The sequence below is a fragment of the Salvelinus namaycush genome, chromosome 27, assembly GCF_016432855.1.
Source record: "Salvelinus namaycush isolate Seneca chromosome 27, SaNama_1.0, whole genome shotgun sequence".
Lineage (NCBI taxonomy): Eukaryota > Metazoa > Chordata > Actinopteri > Salmoniformes > Salmonidae > Salvelinus > Salvelinus namaycush.
The window spans coordinates 32,196,306-32,210,777 of NC_052333.1; the positions used below are offsets into that span (position 1 = coordinate 32,196,306).

The 14,472-nt window shown below is 41.1% G+C and overlaps 1 protein-coding gene across 1 annotated transcript; it reads left to right on the forward strand.

Moving 5' to 3' along the window:
• The first annotated feature begins 3,699 nt into the window (after positions 1-3,699).
• On the forward strand, positions 3,700-9,785 carry LOC120022368. Its single transcript, XM_038966260.1, has 15 exons — positions 3,700-4,965; positions 5,230-5,369; positions 5,476-5,547; positions 5,633-5,716; positions 5,840-5,986; positions 6,076-6,156; positions 6,278-6,427; positions 6,545-6,594; positions 6,716-6,785; positions 6,878-6,964; positions 7,058-7,156; positions 7,279-7,359; positions 7,458-7,562; positions 8,011-8,104; positions 9,748-9,785. The coding sequence occupies exons 1-15, from the start codon at positions 4,806-4,808 to the stop codon at positions 9,783-9,785; spliced, it is 1,458 nt and encodes a 485-aa protein (XP_038822188.1). The 5' UTR covers positions 3,700-4,805.
• Positions 9,786-14,472: the final 4,687 nt, after the last annotated feature.

Sequence of the window (14,472 nt, forward strand, 5' to 3'; positions counted from 1 at the left end):
GCCTTGTAATCCTACCAGAAAATCAGGACTTCTGAATGCAAGTTAAACACAATTCCATCTATACTGATACCAGACAAATGCGTACTTAAGTATTTTCAAATGTATTTGCAATATACTGCAAGGCTATGTAGCTGAATAGGGGTGACACTGTCTATGGATTTCACATTACTGGATGAGCGCACAGCCAGGCTGGTAGGGCATAGGCCCACCCACTGGGGAGCCAGGCCCAGCCAATCACAATTAATTTTTATTTATGAAAGAAAGAAATACTCTTCAGTTTAATCAGCTGCCTGGGTGGCTGGTCTCAGATGATCCTACAGGTGAAGAAGCCAGATGTGGAGGGCTGGAGTGGTTGCTCATGAGCAACCACGCCAGCCCTCCACATCTGGCTTCTTCACTGCGGTTGTGAGGCCGGTTGGATGTACTGCAAAATTCTCAAATGACGGTGGTGACTTATGGTAGAGAAATTAACATTCAATTCTCTGGCCGCAGCTCTGGTGGACATTCCTGCAGTCCGCATACCAATTGCACAATCCCTCAGAACATCAGACATCTGTGGCATTGTGTTGTGACAAAGCTGCACATTTTAGTGGCCTTTTGTTCCCAGCAAAAGGTGCACCTGTGTAATGATCATGCTGTTTAATCAGCTTCTTGATATGGCGCACCTGTCGGGTGGATGGATTATCTTGGCAAAGGAGAAATGCTCTCTAACAGGGATGTAAACAAATTTGTGCAATAAATATGAGACATATTAGCTTTTTGTGTATGGAAATTTCTGGGATTTTTCATTTCAGGTCATGAAACATGGGAACAACATTTTACATTTTTTTTGTTCAGTATAGTTTATTTTATTACAAACATAGCCGTATACAGTCCTCCAGATATATGTTGACAAGGACATACATCACTGTGTATTCGTTCCTCTGTACATACAAAAATGGCCAAAAAATTTTTTTTTTCATTTTCTATTGCTACTAATTTGTACTGGTTAAAAGTATGATTAAAGAAGAAAAAAAATGGGTGAGTTTTGTGAACCACGTTTAGTACTTCTAAAAGAGACAATGAGAAATTCATGGTTCAACAAGAAATTATAGCCATCAAAAGGGTAGAATTTTAGCATTGATATACTTATGATACAGTACTTTATAGCTTTGATTGGTCACAGAATATATGACATGAAAGGGTGATGTAATTATCTGAATTACTGTAGATTTGAATAGTTTAGTTAATCAAAAGTGGAGTATGGTTATAAGTCCAATGGGTGTTGTTCATATACCACTCTCAGACTCAAAATCAATATATTAGATAGCAATAATCTGTCAATATGCTGATAAATAGTATCAACAGCTGGTTGCAAGTTATATTACCCTGTTTGTATCTTTTGGAACAATGGCAATTAAGATGATTAAAAGGATGTAGAATAGATAGATGGGTTCCCACTGGTGTCACAGGCATCCACAGGTCTTGACCACCATGTTGCGATGCTTCTTTAGTATCACGTTGTTGTTGTCATCGTAGAAGAGTACAGAGATGGGACTGAGCTTGGTGGGTGCGCAGCACGCTTTGGGAACCTCATCCGGCTTCAGAAGGTGAACCTGCCATTGAAAACGGTAAATCAGACTCATTCATACATGCATTTTCATATAGTCAATGATCATATCCTGTGATAAAAGAGATATGGGTTATTTAAGCAATAAGGCCCAAGGAGGGGTGGTATATTGGCCATATACCACAAACCTCAGGAGGTGCCTTAATGCTATTAGAACACCTACTCATTCAAGGGTTTTTCTTTATTTTTACTATTTTCTACATTGTTGAATAATAGTGAAGACATCAAAACTATGAAATAACACAAATGGAATCATGTAGTAACCAAAAAAGTGTGAAATGTATCAAAACATATCATATATTTGAGATTCTTCAAATAGCCACCCTTTGCCTTGATGACAGCTTTGCACACTCTTGGCATTCTCTCAACCAACTTCACTTGGAATGCTTTTCCAACAGTCTTGAAGGAGTTCCCACATATGCTGAGCACTTGTTGGCTGTTTTTCCTTTACTCTGCGGTCCTACTCATCTCAAAACATCTCAATTTGGTTTAGGTTGGGGGATTGTGGAGGCCAAGTCATCTGATGCAGCACTCCGTCACTCTCCTTCTTGGTAAAATAGTCCTTACACAGCCTGGAGGTATGTTGGGTCATTGTCCTGTTGAAAAACAAATGAATTCTCCTGAGTGGCACAGTGGTCTAAGGCAAGTAGTGCAGTTAAAGATCCTGGTTGGAGTCCAGGCTCTGTCGCAGCCGGCCGCGACCGGGAGACCCACGGGGCGGCACACAATTGGCCCAGCATCGTCCTGGTTAGGGGAGGGTTTGGCCGGCAGGGATGTTCTTGTCCATCGCGCTCTAGCGACTCCTGTGGTGAGCCGGGCGCAATGCACGCTGACAGGGTTGCCAGGTGTATGGTGTTTCCTCCGACACATTGGTGCGGCTGGCTTCCGGGTTAAACAGGCTCTTGGCTGGGTTGTGTTTTGGAGGACGCACGGCTCTCAACCTTCGCCTCTCCCGAGTCCATACGGGAGTTGCAGCGATGAGACAAGACTGTAACTACCAATTGGATACCATGGAAAAGGTGTAAAAGTAACAAACAATTGGTTTTATATTTTTATAATAACTGATAAAAACAAATGATAGTCCCACTAAGCCCAAACCAGGTGGGATGGCATATAGCTGCAGAATGCTGTTGTAGCCATGCTGGTTAAGTGTGAATTCAAAAAAAAATCACAGACAGTGTCAACAGCAAAGCACCCCCATACCATAACACCTCCTCCTCCATGCTTTATGGTAGGAAATACACATGCAGAGATCATCTGTTCACCCACACCGCATCTCACAAAGACATAGCAGTTGGAACCAAAAATCTCAAATTTGGGCGTCCCGACCAAAGGACAAATTTATTGTGTTTCCTGGCCCAAGTAATTCTCTTCTTCTTATTGGTGTCCTTTAATAGTGGTTTCTTTGCAGCAATTCAACCATAAAGGCCTGATTCACACAGTCTCCTCTGAACTGTTGATGTTGAGATGTGTCAGTTACTTGAACTCTGTGAAGCATTTATTTGGGCAGCAATATCTGAGGCTGGTAACTCTAATGAACTTATCCTCTGCAGCAGAGGTAACTCTGGGTCTTCCATTGCTGTGGTGGTCCTCATGAGAGCCAGTTTCATCATAGCGCTTGATTGTTTTTGCAACTACACTTGAAATATTCCGTATTAACTGACCTTCATGTCATAAAGTAATGATGGACTGTTGATTCTCTTTGCTTATTTGAGCTGTTCTTTACATAATATGGACATGGTATTTTACCAAACAGGGCTATCTTCTGTATACCCCCCCCACCTTGTCACAACACAATTGATTGAGTCAAACTCATTAAAAAGGAAAGAAATTCCACTTTTAAGAAGGCACACCTTTTAATTGAAATGCATTCCAGGTGATTTTCTCATTAAGGTGGTTGAGAGAATGCCAAGAGTGTGCAAAGCTGTCATCAAGGCAAAGGGTGGCTACTTTGAAGAATCTAAAATATATTTGGATTTGTTTAACACTTTTTTGGTTACTACATGATTCCATATGTGTTATTTCATCGTTTTGACGTCTTCACTATTTTTCTCCAGTGTAGAAAATAGTAAAAATAAAGAAAAACCCTTGAATGAGTAGGTGTTCTAAAACTTTTGACCGGTAGTGTAGAGCCTTCAGTGCTTTTTTCCGTGGGCTGTGGCCCCCCTTGTCTGAATTTGGTCAATATGTCCTCCAAAAGACTTTATAGCCCACTGTGGCAAAGACTAGACTTTCAGGAGTTAAACAACACAATCTTTTAAAAAATCACCTTGTTTGTCTCATTCTTCCAACATAGCTAGTGACTTTATAAAACACAATATTTGGTATTTGTATTTTATATTATACCAACTATATAGGAAAGCATCTGGTGGCAAAATAGCCAAAATATATAGGGTGTACACCCATAAAATTCTTAATTCATTCAAGGTTTACAAATATGCCCAATCAATAGAACATTATGTCAGAAAACAATAGTCGAAACCAAATGTCTCTACCATATATGGTTGAAAAGTTGCCGACGATTTACTCTGAGAATTGAACCTCACAACACCAAATATGGAACACTTACAACCAAGTGCGGTGCAGTCTAAACTAGCAATGGTCACAGCAAATGATCGTTATTATTTCATCAACACTGTCAAGTACAAGTATATTAATGTTATAGTATTGTAGAGAACAAGCTAATGTTTAATTCTATGTAATTTCTAATGACATCAGGGCAAGAACACGACTTTTGGACATGAATTTCGTAGCTCTCTCTTGAATTGAGCCTTTTTCTCTCTACATTGTAAGTGAATATATAAAAAGAACATATGTGATTAATCAGAAGCTTTTATCCAAAGCGACTTACAATAAAAGCTGCTGTCGTTTATGTATGGGTGGTGATGGGAATCGAACCCACTGCCCTGGCGTTGCAAGCGTCATGCTCTATCAACTGAGCTACGAAGGAGCACAACGTAATGACAATGATGACAAGCAATTTTAACGGATTCTAAAGGGAATCATAGAATTCCAAACTCTTTTCTATGGCGACACAGTTGGCAATTTTGTAAACAATAATTTTCGAACGTGTGTTGCCAAGAGACATCTAACCGACGTTCTATGGAACGTTTTCTGTGCGAAAACAACTTCAGTTTGCTGCTGACAACAAACTTGATTGGTTTTTGACACCTGAGATAGAACAATCTACTGGAAAATGCCTGGGTGCTTTTCAAGACTGGCGGAGAGAGTGCGTGGACGTCGGCGGCCTACTGCGTCGACAGGTTGTTCAAATTCATTTGTGGCTTGTTTTTCTTGTCCTTTTCTGTTTTGCAGGGTTCGTGATCGTCGACAGGTGGACAGCGACAGCAAAGAGGGTGTGTGGAGTTTAAAACTCTTATTTTACTACGTTTAACAATGAAATTATAATTAGCGAAATGTCTGAATTATAGAAATACACAACTTGGCAAAAATGCTTGTGCTAGAGATGTTGTAGCTAGCTAGCTTGCTAGCTAACATTAACTTCAGTAACTGTTGCTAAGCGATTGACTTTTGCTACCTAGCCAGCTAGTATTAGCAATCTTGTTACGTTTTATGTCCTAACACTTGTTTCTTTTATATTCCAATGTTCCTAATTTTAGAAACAACTGTCCTGGATGAGGTCCAGTTGGATGTGCCATTGGATGATTTGCCAGATGTTCCACAGCTGCCAGTCCTCCTTGATGTCCAAAATGCTGCTATCATCCTTGAGGATGTGCCAGATGTGCAGACTATCCTTGAGGTACAATTTTCTGAAAGTTTGGGGTTTTATGTTTGAAAAATATCCCAGATATTCAAGTTGTGTCTCTTTGACATTAAACAAATCTCTTGTCTGCTTTCTGCTTTAGGAGGCCACTGGCAAATGGCAGTTGATTCCGATTAGGTTCAGCCCCCTGTACTGTGGGCCTGTTGTGATCAGGGTAAGAGACCCCCCCCCCCACACACACAGTCACATCACGGTTACAATGTTTACTGTTTCCAACATGAATGTATTGTAATGTGCAGAACAATGCCGGTCCGGTGGTTAAAGCGTGGAGAACTTTCCAGTTCATCAGCCCCATCATCACCTACATGCGTGGGGGATCCCAGGTATGTGTCTTTGTAACTACCTAATCCTAATCTACATTGTCAGTCATTTGATCTTGATGGAAATGTGTCACAGCAATTGCTGAAGTGGTTTTGTTGATGTTGTCTTGTTGTTTATCTCAACAGCAGGTGATGCTGAGGATGCACCACGTGAGTAGGGTGAGAGGCCTGGAGACTCAACTGGTGTGGGCCATCTCCAAGGAGACAGCCAGGCTTAGTCCAGAGGGCATCCCCTACTGTGCCACCAAAGTGCAGTCCATCACTTGGATCCAGGTAAGACGTAAATACTACTGAAATAGTATTAGATTAGGCTTTTCTTCACTTATTCCATTTGGCCTTAACATGTATTCTCTCTCTGTCAGCGTGTGGCTGGCAGGGTGACCCACTATGCGTCTCACCTCCGCCACGAGACGTCTGTGGACGTGACGCTTGGCTGCTACCAGGTAAATAAACGATTTCCTATGTATATAGACTAGACATTACTGGGCATTTTTGCATTAGATTTGGTGTGTTTTCTAATAACGTGTGTGTGGTAAACAGGTGTGTTGTGTGTGTTTTGAGCAGCAGACTGATGTCTCAGTGGTGTACGCCACTCTCCACATGGGGCTGGATGGGCTTCTCTCCTCTTCAGCGTGGTCGGAGGCTGCCTCCTTCTCTACGCCCACCACTCAGCAGTTCTCTGACCCAGAGCCTGAGGGCCACAACTGCTATGAGGTCAGACGTTACACACACATACTATTGACTAGGAGCATTAAGATCCTTCCATTGACCGATTGTTTGTTATGTCATTGCATTGGTCACTGATTTTGAATGCTTATTTTGTTGTCGTAGGGCTGGGAGGAGGACCTGCTGCCTGAGGAGAGGGAGGTTCCTCTGCTAAAGTGAGTTCCTCTAAATGTCTGTGTAGTCTGGGCTTGTCAGATGCTGAAGGATAGTGGTCATAATGCTGTTATCCCCCATTGACTCTAATGGTTGACATGCTCCATTCCCTCCCTTTCACAGCCTCTACCTTACCACCAAGAGAGTGGAGGACATCGCCCTGAGGCTCGTCTCCCTGCGCCAGGCCTTCACTGTGAGTGGACCCACTTTTCTTTTTCTCTCTGTGGCTTCTTGTTCTGTCTCCTAGAGGAAGATGTCTCACCCTAACTCTTCCCTCTTCCCTAGACCCTGCTTGGTTCCACCCTGAGCAGGAACCATCTGTTTGTGGCGGGAAAGGTCCTCCTGGGCGCACTGGTTCAGGCCAACCACATGGTAACTCAATAACTCATTCTCTTTCAAGGGAAAGAGAGCGTCCCTGAGGGTATATGTGTTCTGTTCACTAAGATGCTCTTTTCTTTGTCATAGGACGAGGCCAAGTTCCTCCGTACCTATAAGGACTTTGTGGACTACCTGAGTGACCCCTCCAAGCGGAATGACATTGAGAGGGAGCTGGCTGAGGCAAAGGTGAGTTCATTAACTCTTTCAAATCTCACTGAGTTCTTCCACATGCATGTCTTTTATACATCACAGTAGCTGATCTATATGAAATCATTCCTATTTTCTCCAAACGTGTTTTCTTGTCCTAGATCCATCATGTGAACATGATAGATGTCCTCTTTGAGCTGGTGCTGTTTGGGTTAATGACAGCTCAGAAGTCCCTGATGGTGGTAAGTAGCATCTCACTGGTACATGTTTTGATATCTCTATTAGCAGTTTCACTTAAATTCCTCTTCTCTTCTATTCTCTCCTGCTTTGTTTCCTTTAGCACCCTGGTGGGTTCGTGGAGCGTCTGTACGCTCTCCTGTACTCCTTCCTGCCCACTGCTGCCAATATGGAGCCAGAGGCTGACAGATACCTGCTGCTGCTCAATGTAAGAGTCAATAGGTTACTTCCTGTTTACTTCCATATTCTTAGTGTACTTCCTTTTTACTTCCTTATTCATGGTTAACCAGGTTCCAATGCCATTTTAGGGGGACTATTTCTAATTTTCTCTCTCCTCTTGATAAGCTAGTAACTCCGAGCCATTTTCTATGTGTTGTGTGGTGTTCTCTTCAGGGCGGGCTGATGGCTCTGCTAGATGACATGTTTGGCCAGCAGCTGGCCTGGTACTTTAACCCAGAGTCTCTGGTCACTGAGCTCTCCAGCCTCCTGGAGTACCACTTGGAGAACCTCATGGCCAGCATGTAGTCCTACTGCAGGGACCATACTCCTTTCTCCTTCTCTCTTTTGAAGGAATTGAGGACTTGAAGTGCTTTGTTGTACCCTGATTAGTTAACACCCATTCATTTAATGTATTCTCTTGTTTTCTCTCCCCACAGGATTCTTGTGACACTTTGCCACCCAACAGGGATCTAGACACCAATGCACTACATTACTTTGCACTGAATTTTACATTTTTAAATAAAACAAGTTGTAATTCAAAAACATTTTGGTTTCCGTCTTTTCATTTATTTGATTTTATGACCATTTCCTCTTCCTAGAGTTATAATGCTAATATTAGATTATTACATGAACAATGATGCTGTTTTATCTGCATTTGGAAATAAAAAACAACTTTTAGTTGATTTAAAGATCCTACAGGCCCACACTTTATATGGTTTTGTACTGTGGTTTGTGATACTGTACTATTTAAAAACATGTAGGACTACATACACTGAGTGCACAAAACATTAGGAACATCTTCCTAATATTGAGTTGCACACACTTTTTCTCTCAGAACAGCCTCAATTCGTCGGGGCATGGACTCTACAAGCTGCCCTAAGCGTTCCACAAGGATGCTGGCCCATGTGTCAAGTTGGCTGGACGTCCTTTGGGTGGTGGACCATTCTTGATACACATGGGAAACTGTTGAGCATGAAAAAACCAGCAGTTTTGCAGTTCTTGTGACACTTAACCCGGTGCGCCTGGAACCTACTACCATACCCCGTTCAAAGGCAGTTAAATCTTTTGTCTTGCCGATTCACCCTCTGAATGACATACACAATCCATTTCTCAATTCTCTCAAGGTTTTAAAATCTTTAACTCCCCTTCATCTACACTGATTGAAGTGGATTCAACAAGTGACATCAATAAGGGATCATAGCTTTCACTTGGTCAGTCTATGTCATGGAAAGAGCAGGTGTCCTCAATGTTTTGTATTATCAGTGTGTGTAGTAACCTGGTACAGTATAAAGTATACCACTAATTGCTTCAGTCTTGAATGTTACTTCTCACTATCCCTACTCTACATTAACAGTCTGCCATTGTAGACTCTGGTAACTTGGGTATCTTAGTTTTTTATATTTTCCATTAATGTCTGAACCATTTACCATCTTTCCCACTGAAACCAGTAATGTTAGCGTTCATGTGAGAGAGGGTGTAGTAGTGCATACTGACCACTAGTTGGATCATAGTGTGGGTGGTGGAGTTGATGAAGGAACACAGAGGGTAGAGGCATTCTCCATCACAGTAGAAGGCAGAGTAACCCGTAGGAGCCAATACCCAGTCCTAATGGAGAGAAACACCATAGAAATCAAATGACAAAGTTAGATGAATGACTAGAATAGACTCTTTCTTTGAGAAATACATGATAAAGAATGCAAAGAACATACTCTACAATGCACATCCTACACAAATGCCTTGCTTCCCTAAAAATACTAACTGTGTGTTTGCAGCAAATAAGGTGGTACAATGTTAGCTCATGATTATCTATTCAGTACAATGAGTAGTTAAGAGAGAAGGAATCTCACCTTCCAGCCTTGTTCACTGAATCTCACATATAATTCATGTCTCTTACAAGCCTGACGCCCACTGTTGACATGGCTGTGATCTGAAAGGGACCAAAAAATATGTAATGAACCAGGAAAGACTAATGTACACTTTGGATGCATTGGATTTCAAATTAAATGTAAACGCAACTTAAGTAATTTTGTAATTGGGATTAACTATCCCTTTAAACTGTGCATAAAACAAGTTTAACTACAAGACAAAAAAACAGTGTTGTCCCCTGACCTTGTATGTATACTGGGCAAGGGCAGGTCGTATTTGGGCTTCTTCTTATGGGGGTTGTGTTTCAGGGCGCGTGGGGGGCGACAGGGGGCCTGGCTGGCCCTGAAGAAGTTGGTTAGATGAGTACTTGAAGGCTTATATCTATATTTTGGAATGTTGGATGTTGATTTCGGGAGGCTTCCATCATGGAAAAAGGACCAGACCACTTGTTTTGTTAGTTAACCTAAACGAATCACGACCCTCTATGGAATAACAACAGTGACAACAGTTAACTGCTATTTAAGTAATAGTTTGACTGTCAAATCCATGTATTGGTGTGTGGTCATTGACTTTTATGGAAAGACCGCCCCCAAATGTTCTGTGCCATTTCCTAGGCATTTCATTAACTCCGCGTTCTAAGTTCTGCGCATCTCAGCGCTTGGAAAAATCTTGATCTGTTTAAAACAATCAATCTTATGTCATCGTGATGTCTTTAAACTTTTAGACTAACATCACCAATCTGAGGTTAACATTTTGTGTAATTCCACAAAGTTTAATAGGGTGAAAATGAAAGCTTGTGTAGGGTAGTAACACAAACTGTCCGCATTAGGGAAATTTGCGCAATATACAATTTACTATAGCAAAAAAATTCAACATGTCAATTTAAGATGATTGTATTTGTTGCCTACTTACAAAGTTTTACCAAAAGTACATATATTTCAAGGGACATAACACTGAAACCCCTGGACATGGGTGGGGAAATATTTGTGTGACGACCTAAAATGGGGGCAGAAGCTCACCAGCACCCCATCTTATATGTCCAACCACCCCTGAACGTCAGACTCTATTGAAGCACCTACAGTGGTGTAAAGTACTTAAGTAAAAATACTTTCAAGTACTACTTAAGTAGTTTTTAGAGGTATCTTTACTTTACTATTTATAGTTTTGACAACTTTTACTTTACTACATTTCTAAGGAAAATAATGTACTTTTTACTCCATACATTTTCCCTGACACCCAAAAGTAATAGTTACATTTTGAATTGCTAGCAGTACAGGAAATTTGTCGGTTGGATGTACTGCCAAATTCTCTAAAATGTCGTTGGAGGCGACTTATGGTAGAGAAATTAACATTCAATTCTCTGGCCGCAGCTCTGGTGGACATTCCTGCAGTCCGCATACCAATTGCACAATCCCTCAGAACATCAGACATCTGTTGCATTGTGTTGTGACAAAGCTGCACATTTTAGTGGCCTTTTGTCCCCAGCAAAAGGTGCACCTGTGTAATGATCATGCTGTTTAATCAGCTTCTTGATATGGTGCACCTTTCAATGTGGATGGATTATCTTGGCAATGGAGAAATGCTCACTAAAAAACTTTTTAGGCGTATAGAACATTTCCGGGATCTTTCATTTCAGCTCATGAAACATGGGACCAACCTTTTACATGTTGCATTTTTTTGTTCAGTATAGTTTATTTTATTACAAATATAGCAGTATACAGTCCTCCAGATATCTGTTGACAAGGACATACATCACTGTGTATTTGTTCCTCTGTACATACAAAAATGGCCACATTTTTTTTTTTGTTGCCATTTTCCATTGTTACTAACTTGTACTGGTTAAAAGTATGATTAAATAAGAAGAAAAAACGTGTAAGTTTTGCAAACCATGTTTAGTACATCTAAAAGAGACAATGAGAAGTTCATGGTTCAACAAGATATTATAGCCATCAAAAGGGTCGAATTTTAGCATTGATTGCACTTATGATACAGTACTTTACAGCTTTGATTGGTCACAGAATATATGACATGAAAGGGTGATGTAATTATCTGAATTACTGTAGACTTGAATAGTTTAGTTAATCAAAAGTGAAGTATGGTTATAAGTCCAATGGGTGTTGTTCATATACCACTCTCAGACTCAAAATCAATATATTAGATACATACTATTTATCAGCATATTGACAGATTATTGCTATCAACTGCTGGTTGCAAGTTATATTACCCTGTTTGTATCTTTTGGAACAATGGCAATTAAGATGATTAAAATGATGTAGAATAGATAGATGGGCTCCCACTGGTGTCACAGGCATCCACAGGTCTTGACCACCATGTTGCGATGCTTCTTTAGTATCACGTTGTTGTTGTCATCGTAGAAGAGTACAGAGATGGGACTGAGCTTGGTGGGTGCGCAGCACGCTTTGGGAACCTCATCCGGCTTCAGAAGGTGAACCTGCCATTGAAAACGGTAAATCAGACTCATTCATACATGCATTTTCATATAGTCAATGATCATATCCTGTGATAAAAGAGATATGGGTTATTTAAGCAATAAGGCCCAAGGAGGGGTGGTATATTGGCCATATACCACAAACCTCAGGAGGTGCCTTAATGCTATTAGAACACCTACTCATTCAAGGGTTTTTCTTTATTTTTACTATTTTCTACATTGTTGAATAATAGTGAAGACATCAAAACTTTGAAATAACACAAATGGAATCATGTAGTAACCAAAAAAGTGTGAAATGTATCAAAACAGATCATATATTTGAGATTCTTCAAATAGCCACCCTTTGCCTTGATGACAGCTTTGCACACTCTTGGCATTCTCTCAACCAACTTCACCTGGAATGCTTTTCCATCAGTCTTGAAGGAGTTCCCACATATGCTGAGCACTTTTTGGCTGTTTTTCCTTTACTCTGCGGTCCTACTCATCTCAAAACATCTCAATTTGGTTTAGGTTGGGGGATTGTGGAGGCCAAGTCATCTGATGCAGCACTCCGTCACTCTCCTTCTTGGTAAAATAGTCCTTACACAGCCTGGAGGTATGTTGGGTCATTGTCCTGTTGAAAACCAAATGAATTCTCCTGAGTGGCACAGTGGTCTAAGGCAAGTAGTGGAGTTAAAGATCCTGGTTGGAGTCCAGGCTCTGTCGCAGCCGGCCGCGACCGGGAGACCCACGGGGCGGCACACAATTGGCCCAGCATCGTCCTGGTTAGGGGAGGGTTTGGCCGGCAGGGATGTTCTTGTCCATCGCGCTCTAGCGACTCCTGTGGCGAGCCGGGCGCAATGCACGCTGACAGGGTTGCCAGGTGTATGGTGTTTCCTCCGACACATTGGTGCGGCTGGCTTCCGGGTTAAACAGGCGCTTGGCTGGGTTGTGTTTTGGAGGACGCACGGCTCTCAACCTTCGCCTCTCCCGAGTCCATACGGGAGTTGCAGCGATGAGACAAGACTGTAATTACCAATTGGATACCATGGAAAAGGTGTAAAAGTAACAAACAATTGGTTTAATATTTTTATAATAACTGATAAAAACAAATGATAGTCCCACTAAGCCCAAACCAGATGGGATGGCATATAGCTGCAGAATGCTGTTGTAGCCATGCTGGTTAAGTGTGAATTCTAAAAAAATTCACAGACAGTGTCAACAGCAAAGCACCCCCACACCATAACACCTCCTCCATGCTTTATGGTAGGAAATACACATGCAGAGATCATCTGTTCACCCACACCGCATCTCACAAAGACATGGCAGTTGGAACCAAAAATCTAAAATTTGGGCGTCCAGACCAAAGGACAAATTTATTGTGTTTCCTGGCCCAAGTAATTATCTTCTTCTTATTGGTGTCCTTTAATAGTGGTTTCTTTGCAGCAATTCAACCATAAAGGTCTGATTCACACAGTCTCCTCTGAACAGTTGATGTTGAGATGTGTCAGTTACTTGAACTCTGTGAAGTATTTATTTGGGCAGCAATATCTGAGGCTGGTAACTCTAATGCATTTATCCTCTGCAGCAGAGGTAACTCTGGGTCTTCCATTGCTGTGGTGGTCCTCATGAGAGCCAGTTTCATCATAGCGCTTGATTGTTTTTGCAACTACACTTGAAATATTTCGTATTAACTGACCTTCATGTCATAAAGTAATGATGGACTGTTGTTTCGCTTTGCTTATTTGAGCTGTTCTTTACATAATATGGACATGGTATTTTACCAAACAGGGCTATCTTCTGTATACCCCCCCACCTTGTCACAACACAATTGATTGAGTCAAACTCATTAAAAAGGAAAGAAATTCCCCTTTTAAGAAGGCACACCTTTGAATTGAAATGCATTCCAGGTGATTTTCTCATTAAGGTGGTTGAGAGAATGCCAAGAGTGTGCAAAGCTGTCATCAAGGCAAAGGGTGGCTACTTTGAAGAATCTAAAATATATTTGGATTCGTTTAACACTTTTTTGGTTACTACATGATTCCATATGTGTTATTTCATCGTTTTGATGTCTTCACTATTTTTCTCCAGTGTAGAAAATAGTAAAAATAAAGAAAAACCCTTGAATGAGTAGGTGTTCTAAAACTTTTGACCGGTAGTGTAGAGCCTTCAGTGCTTTTTTCCGTGGGCTGTGGCCCCCCTTGTCTGAATTTGGTCAATATGTCCTCCAAAAGACTTTATAGCCCACTGTGGCAAAGACTAGACTTTCAGGAGTTAAACAACACAATTTAAAAAAAAATCACCTTGTTTGTCTCATTCTTCCAACATAGCTAGTGACTTTATAAAACACAATATTTGGTATTTGTATTTTATATTATACCAACGATATAGGAAAGCATCTGGTGGCAAAATAGCCAAAAATATATAGGGTGTACACCCATAAAATTCTTAATTCATTCAAGGTTTACAAATATGCCCAATAGAACATTATGTCCGAAAACAATAGTCGAAACCAAATGTCTCTACCATATATGGTTGAAAAGTTGCCGACGATTTACTCTGAGAATTGAACCTCACAACACCAAATATGGAACACTTACAACCA